General features: G+C 42.8%; 1 protein-coding gene across 2 annotated transcripts in view; it reads left to right on the top strand.

The window, feature by feature from the left end:
• GRM4 (glutamate metabotropic receptor 4) overlaps nucleotides 1-15,386 on the top strand; it is a 310,121-nt gene that overhangs the window by 291,193 nt on the left and 3,542 nt on the right. For both annotated transcript variants that reach the window (XM_056844265.1, XM_056844266.1), the window contains exon 9: nucleotides 1,456-1,702. In XM_056844265.1, coding sequence (XP_056700243.1) covers nucleotides 1,456-1,702 — 247 coding nt within the window. The remainder of the gene's footprint in view (nucleotides 1-1,455; nucleotides 1,703-15,386) is intronic.

Here is a 15,386-nt window from a genome sequence, read left to right as displayed (position 1 = left end):
GCAGAGATGCAATGCAGCCTGTAGGGAACAGAGTGATTATGTATGTATTTGGAAACTTCCCCTTTTGTTCATGTCATCCTAACATATAAACTTGATATGCCTTTAAAGAGCAAATGGAATGTCATGCGGAATACCCTCTTCTCACAGTGTGTGACAGCAATCCTAAGCAGGTTTACTCAGGATCTTGTTCTGGTGTATTGACTAGGATTTACTCTAAAAAAATTTTTTTTAAAAAAGATTACACTGTGTCACACCCCTACAGTACATTCAAGGATAATGAGCATTCTTTATTACTATTCAGTGGACTGCAACATTTAACTAGTAGATTAAACAGCTAATACTTTATTGGTTATTTGGTAGGGACCAATTAAAATTAGTGTGTCTGCAAGGTGAGAATACTTTGTTGTTGTTGTTGTTGTTGTTGTTCTGGTGTGTTACTGTAACGTCATGGAATGAAAACCGAAATGTTTGCACTGGCCTTTCCTTCCAACAATGAAAGGCAACGTTTGCTTATTAAATTGCAAATTGTTTCATACTTTCTTCTGTATTTCAGTAAAACACCTGTATTGAGGTTTGCTAATATGCAAGAGTATTTAAATTTAAAGTAAAGTATATGACCTAAAGAGTAGATGACTAAGCCATTCGTGAAATGTTCTTTCATCAGCTGACAGCCCTACTATTTAGGCTTCAGTAAAGCAGATATAAAAGGATTTCTAAACTATAACAATTAACAGCTGGAGAATTCAATGTCCATTTAATCGAAAGATTTGCCATTGAAGTCCAGGACTCCCTTCCTCTTGTTGAGAGCTGTGGCCTTCACATTTCAACTGCTGATTGGTGATGGTAGTTAATACTGGTTAAGAATTAGCATACTTTATCTGTTTGTATCAAAATGGCTATTTTGAGTATTAAATGTTTTTAAAATCATATCCTCTTGGGAATGGGATGGGCTGAAGTAATAAATTCTGACTTGGGTCCACCAGAGGACGGAAGGGTTTTACCTTGCAGAGGGTGACCTTCCCCACTTCTGCTGTTGTCCAAAATATCATGCCCCCCCACAAGTGCTTTGCCCAGGAGCACAAGCCAATCTATTATCTTCTGTAAGATGAAGAATTCCAGACAGAGTTACAACAGTCACCTACCTTATCGTCGCTGTATTATAGTTCTCAGCTTTCAGCGTGTGGGTGAAGGGGGCTTTGGTAGCCAACAGTGAAATAATTATATAAAACCAGTCAACTCTGGGACACACATTTCTGAAATGTTTCCAGTTGCACATTGTCTGTTAATTCATTCTTCCATTTAGGTTCATTGATCTATGAACTCAGCCATGTTGTCACCTCATCTCAGACTCTGGAACTATGCTTCTTTTCTCTAAAACAAGTGTTTAAACAAAGAAAGTTGTCATGGTTTAGGGAGCTGGTTTCAGAGCTGCGTCTCTTTCCTTTTGTCTTTCAGATGTATATTCAGACCACGACGTTGACCATCTCGGTGAGCCTAAGCGCCTCTGTCTCCTTGGGCATGCTCTACATGCCCAAGGTCTACATCATCCTCTTCCACCCTGAGCAAAATGTGCCCAAACGGAAGCGCAGCCTCAAGGCAGTTGTGACAGCAGCCACCATGTCCAACAAATTTACTCAGAAAGGAGGCTTCCGCCCCAATGGAGAGGCCAAATCGGAACTGTGTGAAAATCTTGAAACACAAGGTAAGCTTCTGAGCCCACTTATGCCTGTGATTTTCCCTTGCTTTTAAAATATCCCATATAAGATAGACCGCATTCAGGATTCAGCTTTATAGCCCTTTGAATGGTCATATTTGACAGCACATCTGGAATAACTCTTCAGCAGGTGACTGAGTCACCTTAGGAGACCGCAATGACTACACTAGTTCCCATTTGTCTGTCTTCCTAAAAGGGCTCATTTTTCCATTTAAACTGTGGAGATGCTTATAAAGTCCTCATTTTCCAGATCTGGGGGTTCTGTATTACTAGAAATATTACATATACGGAGGCAGCATTCTCAGTGTCAGAATCTTCGGTTGTTGAATTTGGAGAATGTGATCAGTGAAGTAAACTCGAAGTAGAAAAGAAGGTCAAAGTAGTAAAAAATAATTTTAAAAAACTGTGAAGCCATTCTTTTTTTTAAGTGTGTATTGTTTTTTCTGCTGCCCAACAGCATGCAATGCTGCAGTAAACAAAAATATAAGCTACTTTTGTGCCAAAATATGTATTTATCTTTACAAGTCTTCTTTCCCATTGGGCCCTCTTTGCCACCTCCTGTGTCATACTATACAATCCAGGCCACAGTGTGCCCAAAGCAATGTGGTAGCATCATCATATGAGATGTGGGAGAGCCATGACTGCATCTCCAGGCGTCTTTAGTTTTCTTTAACAGGGCCATACGTAGGGTTGCCAGCCTCCAGGTGGTGGCTGGAGATCTCCTGCTATTACAACTGATCTCCAAGCGACAGAGAAAATGGCTCCTTTGGAAGGTGGACTCTATGGTATTATACCCCATTGAAGTCCCTCCCCTACCCCCAATACTGCCCTCTTCAGGCTCCACCCGCAAAATCACCAGGTATTTCCCAGCCCAGAGCTGACAACTCTAGTCATACACTGGGGTAGCAGAGTGTTGAAATCTTTCTTCCTATCCCCAACAGAAATCCCCTCCTTTCAGGTTACTGCTAGCAGCTTAAGGGGGGAGGGGAAATACCTCTCATCGAAGCAGCATGGGATAAAAGGATTAACCCCCCCTTTGCATGGCCTCAGTCTAAATCTCTTTGTGGCTGCTTTTAAAGAAAATTAAAGATGTCTGGAGACCCAACCACAGACCTCTTCTAATTGTGCCCTCAGAAAAACACTTAATGGGCAAATTGTTTGCTACAATTCATGCAGCGAGGCAAGACACACGTTATAGGGGGAAGCAAGAATTCACCAATCTGTTTAGCACCAAGTACCTCAAAGTACAGTAAAATCTTCCTGTGGGTTTCTAATTTTCAGTTAAATAGTTATTGCATTTTCTGGCATTTACTTCATAGGTGTCCCACTGTTTTCCCAGACTTGTATTCTATTCTTTGGAATGGATTTCTACTTGGCACTGTCCCCCTCCTCAGGCATTCCTGGCAATGTAAGAATTGCTTCCACATGATCCCACAATGCAAGAACAAGAGTGCTGATTCCATGGAAAGACCCATATGATTGAACCTGCCCACACAGTTGCACCCCTACAGTGTGGGGTTGCTCCTGTGCTGTTGGGGCCACTGGGCCACATCTTCCACAGAATCCATAGTCCCAAGCCAAGCAACTATCATGAAATACTTTGCTCAAAACCAGATATTTGCAAGTGTCACATTCCCCAAAGTGTGAAAAATTGATGCTGGAGAGATAGTTATGTGTGTGGCGGGGGGGGGGGGGCTGCATTTTTTAAAATTTCTTTTAAATTTTGCATAATGGGGAAGAGTGTTTTTTATCCTTCCTGTCTTCTTTTGAAATTATCATAATATCGTATGAACACATGAAGCTGCCTTATACTGAATCAGACCCTTGGTCTGTCAAAGTCAGTATTGTCTACTCAGACCAGTAGCAGCTCACCAGGGTCTCAGACAGAGGTCCTTCACATCACCTACTTGCCTAGTCCCTTTCAGCTGGTGATTGAACCTGGGACCTTCTGCATGCCAAGCAGATGCTCTACCACTGAGCAATAGCCTCTCCCCTATCATTTGTTTCCTGCATGGCATTTTAATGCCTTAATGGAAGCAGAAAGAGAGCACTCCACCTGCTGCTGTTCTCAACTTCTTAGTTATGGGCTCGGAATGAACCATAAGTGCAATGCCAATGGTGCACATGGGCGAATCCGTGCACTACCAGAATGCACCACCAATCATAGCTGTCTCCGCTCATGACTACATACTGCTTTTTTGGGGGGGTGGGCGGGGAGATGGCTGCTACTGGGGGCAAGTGTTACTTTAGTATTCCCATCTCTATTATTGTACCCACACTTTGCGCCCAACCCATGCCCCAAGCTTCTGGTGTGTGACCAATTTAAACAGTCACCCTAGCAACTTGACGGCACTTAACGCACACACCTATAGAAGGAATAGGGGGCAGGTTCAGAAACCTACACTAATAAAGATATTTTGCATTTGTGTCGTGCTTTCAATGGTGCATGCATTCTTTTAGTAATCCTTACAACACTCCTGTAAAGTAGATCAGTACGGAGGTGCTTAAGCTGAAAGGTCCTGGCTTATTTGAGCTTACCTAGTGAATTCATGGCTGATGGAAGGTGTGATCTGAAAACTTCATTGACTCCCCTCCAAGCTGAGTTTCTTAGCTACTATGCAATGACTAAACTGAGGCTATCGTATTTTGGTCACATTATGAGAAGACAAGAGTCTCTGGAAAAGACCATCATGCTAGGGAAAGTTGAGGGCAGCAGGAAAAGAGGAAGACCCAACAAGAGATATATGGACTTAATAAAGGAAGCCACAGCCCTCAATTTGCATGATCTGAGCAATACTGTTAAAGATAGGACATTTTGGAGGACTTTGATTCATAGGGTCGCCATGAGTCGGAAGCTTTTGTGGGTCACTTTTGACACTTACAATTTGGAAAGCATGGGAGGGGGATCTAGGGCATGTAATACGTGTTTAGCTTCCTTAATGGATTTATGGGAGAAATATGATATTTTGAAAGAACCCAAAGTAAGGATCTGGGCCCTTTACATAGTAGTTTTGAAGAAACTGTATTTGGCATGTTTTCTTGCTTGTTACATGTTCCATGTGGAAGGAGAGCACTGCCCATGAGATGCATGAGATGACAGGGGCTACGTTCTCTCCTGTTTATACAGCACTCCCATCTATGTTCAATATATGTATGCATCATGTGCTGCCAAACCTAGAACGAGTGCAAGGAAAATGAGGTATGCTTTTCCACAGACATTTGTTTCCATGGAAACTCTTCCTATATCCCCCCATGGGATGGGAACCCTGGCAAAATCCAATAGTGCTTAGAAGAATAGAAAATCCAGCAAGACTGGCTGTTTTGAGGCACCAATTACCTGGAACTCCCATTGCCTTCAATGGAAGCTGTGGGGGTTATTGCCTTTGTAAATCTGTTTCTGCACACTCATACACGCAACTAGTAGTTTCAGTTCTGCCTCCTGAAAGGCAATCAACATAGGTGAGAACTCCTTGTAAAGTACCACTGATTTTGGAAAATCTAAACGAGACCTTTTTACAATTCTATTTGTATACTTGGCCTCACACTGTCATGCTGTGAAAAACGGGATGGTGCTGCTTTAATTGTTTCCTGGGGTTGGGTTGTACCTGTACTGAGCAGCTTCTAACAAGTCAGAACTACATGTCGTTCATGCATGTGTTTGTTCAAAATATTTATGCCTCCCATCTTTAGAACACAGGCTTAAAAGATTGCTTCCAATCTCTTTCAATTCAAACAATAAAACCAAGAAACAATGAAAAGTCCAGCAGTAAACACTGCATTAATTTTTCCCCAGATGTTAGAATTCCATATTACCTCATCTGGTTTCCTAAGTGTAACCAGTGCATTTGGAATCCTCCATTGTTTTGTTTTTCTCCCCTTTTAGATTTCCAGATTTGGTATGGAGCACTTGCACATGTGTAGTTTACCACAGCTTTAGTCCCTTCAGTTCTTTCATGTCTCACCACCATTCCACATTACTACTGATGTAACTGTATGACTGAGAAGAGCCCTGTGGCACAGAGTGGTAAGCTGCAGTACTGCAGTCGAAGCTCTGCTCATGACCTGAGTTCAATCCCAACGGAAGTTGGTTTCAGGTAGCCGGCTCAAGGTTGACTCAGGCTTCCATCCTTCTGAGGTCGGTGAAATGAGTACCCTGCTTGCTGGGGGTAAAGGGAAGATGACTGGGGAAGGTACTGGCAAACCACCCTATAAACAAAGTCTGCCTAGAAAACGTTGGGATGTGACATCACCCTATGGGTCAGGAATGACCCCGGTGCTTGCCCAGGGGACCTTTACTTTTACTTAACTGTATGACTAGGTGGAGGTCTGTATGAACTGGTGCATCATCATGCTTTTTATGTGTTGTTTTGCCAATGTGTAAGAGCATAATTATGCACCAGTGAAATACTGCACAAAAAGAATCCAGCTTTTTTGCAATGCTTTATTCATACAAATGTGCGCTTTGGTAATATAGAATAGGAAAAATATTTAAATGACCTTGAAGTAATAGAAAGCTGAAGAAAACTAAATTCTAGATTCATTTGAGGAATTCTTCCAATTAAATTGGAAGTTGGGGACAGCGGAACAAAATGTCCGTTGTTACCCATGCGTCTGCTTCTGTTCATCCAGAGTGCTCTATAAAAACAATATATTGGCAGTTCTATTGCCCAAGAGACATCAGAATGGGAGATCCGATTCATGTTGATCTTTATTCATCATGGGAGTAGGGTTTGGATCAGCGCCCTAGCAGTGGAGCAGGGGTTGACAGCAAAGTTCAAACTCAAATATACCACAAAGGAATGGATTGGCTCCCATGATCCATTAATGTAAGGCACTGATGGTCACCACTCCTCCTGGTTTTCCCCTCCTCCCACCCAGCAGTCCTTTCTGATCCTGGGAAAGTTTATTCATGGTGTTGCAGGATCCACATGAACTAATAGCCCCATAAGTTGGAAGGGTGCAGTGTGAAGGTGGAAGGGAGCAAAATTTTTGTCCTAATGCAGAAGCCATGACCCTCAATTTGCAAGAATTGTAAACGATAGGACATTTTGGAGGTCATTAATTCATAGGGTCACCATAAGTCAAAAGCAAGTTGACGACACTTAATACACACACACACACTGCCTCTTGCATGACCTGAGCTCTGCTGACAGAAGAGGAATAGGGCAGGGGTTTCGCTCATATCCCTCTCTTTACTGTGTGTGGCTATTAGGCCAGGTCCCAGGATTAAACTTTCCTGGTGTTGGAAATGGCTATTTGTTTGGGGGGGGGGAGGAAGATGGGGGATCCTTGTGTGAAACTGGCATGGTTCTTGTACCATTAAGAAGACTATCTGTGTATGAAGAGCAAAGTAAAGCATAAGTAGAGCAGCAAAGATGGTGTACAATTTAGGGCACTCTCTTAAGATTTGCTGCACCCCTGTGAAACCACAATTCTGTTTTTTGTATCATTCACATTGTTATCTTATGCAGAATTACTCCAGCCCAATTAGCTTAGAGTGGAGAAATGTGGCATAGGATTAGTGCCTTGGTTTTTGCTCTGCAAGCAAGGAGGGTAGCTGTATTTTGCATATTACAAATATGTGATCACGTATGGGTCCTCTTACTGTACTATCCAAACAGTTCTCACACTCTTATGTATTGAATACTAGGGATGTGCTTTCAGTTAAAGCTGAACCAACCCCCCCCCCCAAAAAAATACCTTATTGGTATTTTTCCGGGGGGGGGGGGGCGGTTACAGGGGAGAAATGGTGGAAATTAAAGGGAGCCGAAAAGCGGGTGCCAAATAATGCAAACATTTTCAGCATTATTTGAGGCCGCTTTGCCCCCTCCGTCATTTTTTCCCCTCCCTCCCTTTCACTTACCTGCTGGCTTAGTCTTTGCTGCCACCTTCGAAGTGGCGAAGACGAAGTGAATGCTGGGCTTGTTGGGCATTCAGTTTGCTGCCACCTCCGAAGTCCACATGGACTTCGGATGCAGCAGGTAGAGCAAAACTAAATGCTGGGTTCGGCCGAGCCCAGCATTCAGCTCTACACTGCATATTTTTCGGGTTTCGTAAGCCCCAAAATGTTCAATTATCTGGAAAAAAGCCGATATAAAGATTTGACTTTTCTGGATTTTTCAAAAATTTTCTTGGTTTATTAAGCTGCCCCCAAAATGAAAAAAAATAATGGTGCATAGCCCTATTGAATACCACAATAAAAAGAACCATGCATGATTGCTCAGCGCTGTATGGGACACTGAGCATTTGCGGTTTCCTTGTAGAAAGTACTACTTTAAGGTCAAACGAGATAAGATGCATGATGTAATCTACAGCCTATTTTTATTACTGTATAGCTGCCTCAGAGGGCCATAGGGCTGGGATCACCGTCAGTATCAAAGAACAACAACAAAAAGACACAGAGAATTAATACAGAAGAAGAGAGTTAAACTCAGTCCCCTACCGCACATCTTTAACCACCTTGGCTTGTGATTGTGGTGAACGATCCTATTTTCTTTTCTTTTTTAATGGACTGATTGTGCAGGGAAAGTGGATAAAATAGCTGCAGGGTGCAGGCAACAGCTCGCAGAACAGCTCTCCCAACAACTCTTTTCGATGTTAAACATTTTGCTGTTTTGAAGTCACTAAGCCATGGTGACACCAACCATTTCTACTCTGATTGCCATAACCACTGGTTCTATGAACGATAAGGTCACCCACACAATTCACACATGCTCCATTTCTGATTTTCCAGTCTGAACATAAATCCACCGTGAGTCAAAAGGGCTTGGAGATTATTTGCACATTTACAGCCCACACACAGCTTCATGAGGTACTGTTTGTGCAGTCTGACGTTCCTGCTGGAGTGTTATGGATCTGCTTTGCTGATACAGATATTAGAGGAAACAAGCTTGTGTGACAGCACAATGTAAGGCCTGCACTTACTCCGACCATGAAACTCCAGGCTGTCAGCATGAAGGAATATTCAAAGGCTCTTTCCATACCTTTCTTAGGCATAAGATCCAACAAGAAAAGCGTCACAATCAGTGAACGCTACTTATGCAAAACTCACTGTGTGTCTTTCTCTATAAAAACCAACTCTTAAGGGAAGGAGGTAGTCTAGTGGCTTAGCTACATTTTTTAATAGTTACTTTTCTACCAGCTTAATTCTCAGTGTCTGCACTTCTCTTCTGTCTCCCTGTAGTTTCCCTGACAGTCCACAGGTAAGTTTCCATTTAATCGGATTATGAGTCACCTGTCTCACTAGGCTTGCCTTTACATTGTCCTTTGAGATCTAGAGATGAAAAGTGTTCCGTATAAATTACTGTGACAGTTACAAATACTTTGTGATTTAGACATGCTTCAGTGTGTATCAAACCAGCGCTGTCTGGACTGAAAATACTTGTCCATTAGTATAGACAAATAAGAGAAACGTGACAGTCTGCAGAGTTATACATTTACCTGTTCAAATTGGTCATGGTATTAAACAGTGGTCGGCGAAAACAGACATCACAAACTGTTGTCAATTTACAGAGCTAATGAAGTTCTTGTCCCTTTCTTAGTTGGATATCTGGATTATTATTTTGTCATTGCAATGCAGTTGTCCCTGTACCCATATCATAGTGCAGCTAAAGTGAACTTTTAGATTGTAATAAAAGTCTATTTAAAAGCAAAACAATCCATGCATTAAGTCATGGAAAAAGGAAAGGCTAAAGCATAAGAGGCATTTTAGTTCAGTCAAAGATGATGTAGAAGGAACTTGACAGAGGTTTATATGTTTCTGCATATTGTGGAGAAAGAGAGGATGCTATCAGAGGTCATGACAGTTTCTTTTTTACCCTTTTTTACCCCACACCTGGGACTGAACCACAATCTTCTTTTCCCCCATCGTATTACAAAACCTGATCAAAATGTTGCCGTTAAAAAAAATAATGCCTGATTTTGTTCAAATTGCATATAAGCTACATATACATAGTGTAAAAAATGGCATAGAAATGTCCAAAAGCAAACAAAACCTGGAAATTTACCAAAGAAGTTTGGTGGAATGAAAGTGGTCTTCCCAATTATGCCCCAAAATTAAAAGAAACAACAACCAGTCATATGTGTCCCCAGGAGAAAGGGAAGAAAGAATTTGATTTTCGACTCCCATAATGCAAGAGTCTGGTGCCTCAAGACATGGTAATGTCTTCTGGTTTGGGTGACTTAAAGGGGCCTAGACCAGTCATGCATTCCTATGTAGTTACTCCAGTACAAGCCAATTGGTTTCAACCTACATAAGACTGTGCTAACTCATAGAGGTTAAGTTTACCTATGGCTGTATGCAATGACATCTAAATAGAATCTCTAGGTTGAGAAGCCTAATGCCACTGACTACCTATTGGGAGGCAATCAATGTGTGAAGCCTGTTGACTTCATTCCCAGTTTTTAGACTTCCACTGATAGAAACAGGATGCTGGACCACATGGACCCCCCTGCCTGACCCAGCAGTGTTCTTCCCATTCTTAACACATGAAATAACCACCAAGAAAAGAACACCTTGGAACTTATACAAAATGCTTTCCCCACATTCAAGTAAACATAAGTCCTTTATGCATGGGTACTTTGACTCACATTTGCCCTTGAACTTACTCAGTTGTTCTTGGAATTATGCATGAGTTTTCTGCCCCTCAGAGTTGACCTTGTGCCCACCTCAAACTTTTCTTGGGTTTTCCCAATACTGTTTTGCACGGATTTAAAGTCTGCTTTGAGATCAACTCGGTTCAAATTGTAGCTTTTGTGTGCATAAGTGTTTGCTCCTCCAAATACATTATAGCACAAAAACAGTTGCAAAGAAAATGTGGAATGGATGTTCCAATTAGGGTCACTTGGCCCAGATAGACTACTCTGGCACTGGATTGACAGCCCCCAGAGTGGAATAATGTCCCTGGGAACAGAATCTGTGCTCTGGGACTGAAATGACAGCCCCCAGAGTGGAATGACACCCTCTGGGAGTAGCAGATGTGTTCTGAGACTGGAACGACAGCCCCAGAGTAGAATGTCAATCCAGTGCCAGAGTAGTCTATCTGGGCCAAGTGACCTTAATGGAAAATCTATTCCGCATGTTCTTTGCAACTGTTTTTGTGCTCTAATGTATTTCAATGGAGCCCATGCAAGTCAGTTGGCAATCCTGGCTCCCATGATCTTCAATTGGCCTTCCAACCTCTCCTGTTGTTTCCAGTGGGCAATCCTGTCATTCCTTTTAGTACATCCCTTTGCAGACTACAGCCAATTACAAAGCAGCATTTTCAAGGGGACTCAGATTTGTGCTGGTGATTCTGCATGACAAAAACCTGCTCCTGATACCCCAGGACTTTCTTCTGGGCAAACAACCATCATGCATAGGATTTTGAGATTCAGATCAGAAAAGTGTGGGTCAAGGGAGTGTTGAACACAAGGTAAAATTCCCATGCATAAAAGATCATAGCCAGTCCCTTTGTATCTGATTTTACAGGAAAAGGCTGCTAGGCAGAAATTAACTGTAAAAGGGAGTATTCATAATGCAGCATGTGCAGACACAGGGAAAAGAAAATGCACATTCAGAATGGAGCAGATGGTGGAGACACATGGTGATATAAGAATGTGAACTAATACCACACCAGCTTGTGGGTAGATAAGCTGCAGTGTCAACATGACCTTAGAAGTTATCATAGTAGAACCAGAGCTGGAAGTGTTATGTCAAGACCAGAAACTCATCCCTATTGGATAGATTTTGAGGCTGCTGCAAGGGATTTTAGTTCTTTGCCCTCATATCTTAGTATACTCATATCCGCTTCAAATGTTATTTTGCATATCATCAGTGCATGCAATGTATGCACAGTGTTATGTGCTGTGATGTGTGAAGCAGCCCTTCCTTCTGAGCCCTCTCATTAATTATGTTTGACAACTGCCACTAAAATGACACTTCAATCATCTAGAAGATTTTGACCAACCCCCAGTGTCTTTACCAAGGCCATACAAGACTTCAGTGGCCGAACAGAGAATAGAAATCATACAGTCTGTTTCTAAAGAAGCATATGTACTCAGCAATATAGTAAGCAGCTAGAAAAATCTGAAGCCTATATGTTTTCTGCAGACATTAAGGAATCTAAAATAATTTCCCAGCCTGAAAATAAATGTGATGTCAGATCCCACAACTGATGGGTCTTGCTTGGAAAAGGGCTGTCAGCTTCCAGACTAGACTTGGAGATCTCCCAGAATTATAACTGGTTTGCAGATGACAGGGATCAGTTCCCTTGGAGAAAACGGCTGCTTTGGATGGACTCTGTGGCATTATACCAAACCCTGCCCTCTCTAGGCTGCACCACCCAATCTCCGTGAATTTTCCAACCCAGAGCTGGCAACCTGAGCTCAGAAAAGGAGAATGTTTCCTTGACAAGAAGCTTCCAACTGCTTGTCTTGCTCCAGTTGGTTACAAAATGTAGGCATGAGTTTGTCTCAGGGGTTGTCTACTCTATAGGCCCAGGCCTGGACCTTGGCCCAGCCATGGTCACCAGCTGCCTTCCTTCCTCACTACACTTCAAAGTGCTGGGTTTCAGAAGGAGGCGCTTGTTTGACCCATCTGCCTACCTCTGGCTATATGTGCCAGTTCAGACAGAGAGCCATGAAGAGAAAGGAGCTGTCCACCAGTCTGTGTCACCTCAGAATCTCAAGTGCTTCAGCTCAAGCCAAATGGAAGCCAGCCCTGCTTGTTGTTCCTTTCTTTAATGATTCTGCCCGAATGACCAATAGGTCTTTAGCAGGACCACTGCTTGTTACATGAACGCCAAGGCAACTTGGGGAATATATCAGACAGCGATCGCATGGTTAATGCTGGGGACAGGAGATACTATGGAGTTGTCAGCAGGGGAAGGAAGGGACATTTTTCACTTTGTCGGTGGCAGGTCACGTATTTTTAAATAAACAAGAGAATAAATAATTTACAGGGCTTGATTGCAGGCAGATTGGCTATGAAAACACCATGGCTAACAAATAGCGCTGTCAGCTCTGATTTTTTATGGCCCATCTAATCGTTATCTGAGGGTAACAGCGACTGAAATCTTCAATAAGGTTCATTTGTCAGGAAGACATCATCACAGGTGGAGAAAAACCAACACCATTCAGCTTCTGCTTCCTGCATTAGACTTGCCAGACAAGGCTGGGAAGATCCCTCGAATGCAGGATACGAGATGCGCTGTCAGAAAATAAATAGCTGTCCCACTCTCCAGAGTCAGCAGTATGGGGAGTGACAGGAGCCCAGTCTTATGGTGCTAACCAGGCAGGAAGAGGAAAAAGTTGAGACTTGAGTGTAAGGGTATGATTGCAAAGGGAAACGATGGCATTATAGTCAACTTTAAAAGCACTCTTGGCTTTGCATCTACCCAGAGAACCTTCTTTAGGTTTAACATATGTCATCAAAATTGCTAACACCAGATGTCTGGTTTACATTTTCATCCTGGAGCCAGCTGTACTTTTACAAATGGTACCTGAGCAGTGTTTTCTTCTCTTTGGCATGTAGGTAGATCTTTGTCTCACTCCTTCCCCTACCCCTCTTTTAATGCTTCTTAAAATCTTAGTATAGTTAAGACCCAAATGTTTTGGCACTAGGGTTGCCAACCTCCAGGTACTAGCTGGAGAGCTCCTGCTATTACAACTGACCTCCAGCCGATAGAGATCAATTCAGCTGGAGAAAATGGCCGCTTTGGCAACTGGACTCTATGGCATTGAAGTCCCTCCCCTTCCCAAACCCTCCCCTCCTCAGGCTCTGCCCCAAAAACCTCCCTGCAACCCTATTTGGCACTAGTTGGCTCTGGCTTCCCAGACCCAACTCTGATAATCTCGTAGCCAAACATGGCCTGTGTGAAATAAGTTCCCACATATACTGGGACCCAGTTTAGTTTCGGACCACCCTGCAGGGGGGATGGGGCTCCAGCCTTCCCCCTGTGCCATCTTCTCACCCCAAAACAGCCCCGGGGTGGCACCATTTCCCTATCTGTGAGGCTTCAAGTACATCGAATACTTTGTGTTGAACAAGGATTCAGTTTGTTCACAGGCTCTGAAATGTGGTCATTGGTCCTACCATGCAAACTTTACAAGGTCTTCTCTGGTGAACTAAAATGCAAAGACAGAGCAAGCAAGGTGATACTTTTCCTAAACCAATTAATGTTTAAAATGCTTGGATCAAGCCTTTAGCTCTCACAAAAGAACCTTCCTTCAAGTGTTCAAAGCAACATGACGCTAAAACTAAAAATGCAAAGCTGAAGATACATGCCAAGGCTGACGGTAATCCAATAAAACTCAGTGTTTTATAATATCAAAGAGCAGGAAGGTTTAAAACTGAGTAGCATTGACCAGATTACAAGCAAAATGTAGGGAGTGGGAATTCAGCAAGGAAATATATAACAAACTACTTTGCAAGACATTTCCATTTCTAATGCTGTTCCAGATTCACAGAGTCCTTGTAAGATAAAAAGCAAACAAGTTAGAGTTTATATTAAGAGAGCAAGGAACAGATTTGGAAAGGACACCAGGTAGGTGGAGAGACTGTTCAGGTCAAAGTGGGTGGAATGACCTAATTGTTGGAAGACTTGGTATTGTACTTTTTCAGAACAAAATCTTCTCAAAGCTGCAAATCTTAGAAAGGTGTACATCTGGCCCTCCTTGTACTCTCTGAGAACTCCTTTCTTGTCTGGCTAATATGTGGAATCCTTTCCTTGTACTGAGGTTCCTCCACACATCCTTTTTTAAAAGCTTTTCCGTAGTCCAAGTGTGACCCATTTTCATCTTTGTTCCTTGGACAAATACAAGAAGACTGGCTGTCCTGCTCTCATGTCCATAAGGGAGGTTAATCCATTATCTCACAAGAGTCAGCTTCCCATCTGGAAGTGGGTATTTAATTAAGAACAACTCATCACAGACTCCAGCGCCTGAAGTAAAACCAGGGAAATAATTTCTTTTTTTCTCTCTTCCTTCTTTTATCTCTCGCAGTTTAATGCATATTACACCCCATGGGAGAAGTAAATTGCTCAGTGCGAGCCCTATTCTCCAAGCACTGCTGCTCACTTGTGTCTTATATTGTCTTTTCTCATTTCTCCCTAACTCTCTGATTTCCCCCACAGAATGGGAGCAGTCTGTGACAGATTCTCCCCAGGACTAAACAGGCTACTTCCTCCCTTCAAATTTCCCCTTTTTTCCAAAGAAAAGCAGTTCAATTTGAGGGAGACAGGATTGGGATTCTGTGGTTGTAGGACCCACCCCGCTGCCTAACACTCTCTCTGCCTGAGCTGACGGAGGTGATGTTGGGGGTGGTGTTAAGGATTCCTAGGCTGGCTAGTTGTCCCGGGGACCTCAACATTCATACTGAAGCTGTCTTGTCAGGAGCAGCTCTGGATTTCATGGCCTCTGTGACAGCCATGGGCCAATGTCAGGTAATAACTGGTCCCACATATTGTATAGGTCACATACTTGATCTGGTATTTTGTTCTGGGCAGGAATGAGCTCTAAGGGTGGAGGGATTTATGACAATTCCTTTGTCATGGACAGATCACTGTTTGGTTGGGTTTAGACTTATAGGAATACCAAAACTCCACAGGAGTTGGGGTCTATTAAAATTATCTATCCCCAGAGCCAGATTAGGGTTGCCAGGTCACTCTTTGCCACCAGCGGGAGGTTTTTTGGG

The sequence above is a fragment of the Euleptes europaea genome, chromosome 2 (genome assembly GCF_029931775.1).
Source record: "Euleptes europaea isolate rEulEur1 chromosome 2, rEulEur1.hap1, whole genome shotgun sequence".
Taxonomy (NCBI): domain Eukaryota; kingdom Metazoa; phylum Chordata; class Lepidosauria; order Squamata; family Sphaerodactylidae; genus Euleptes; species Euleptes europaea.
Note: the sequence above shows the minus strand (reverse complement) of the source record. Positions and strands in the feature narration are given on the sequence as shown.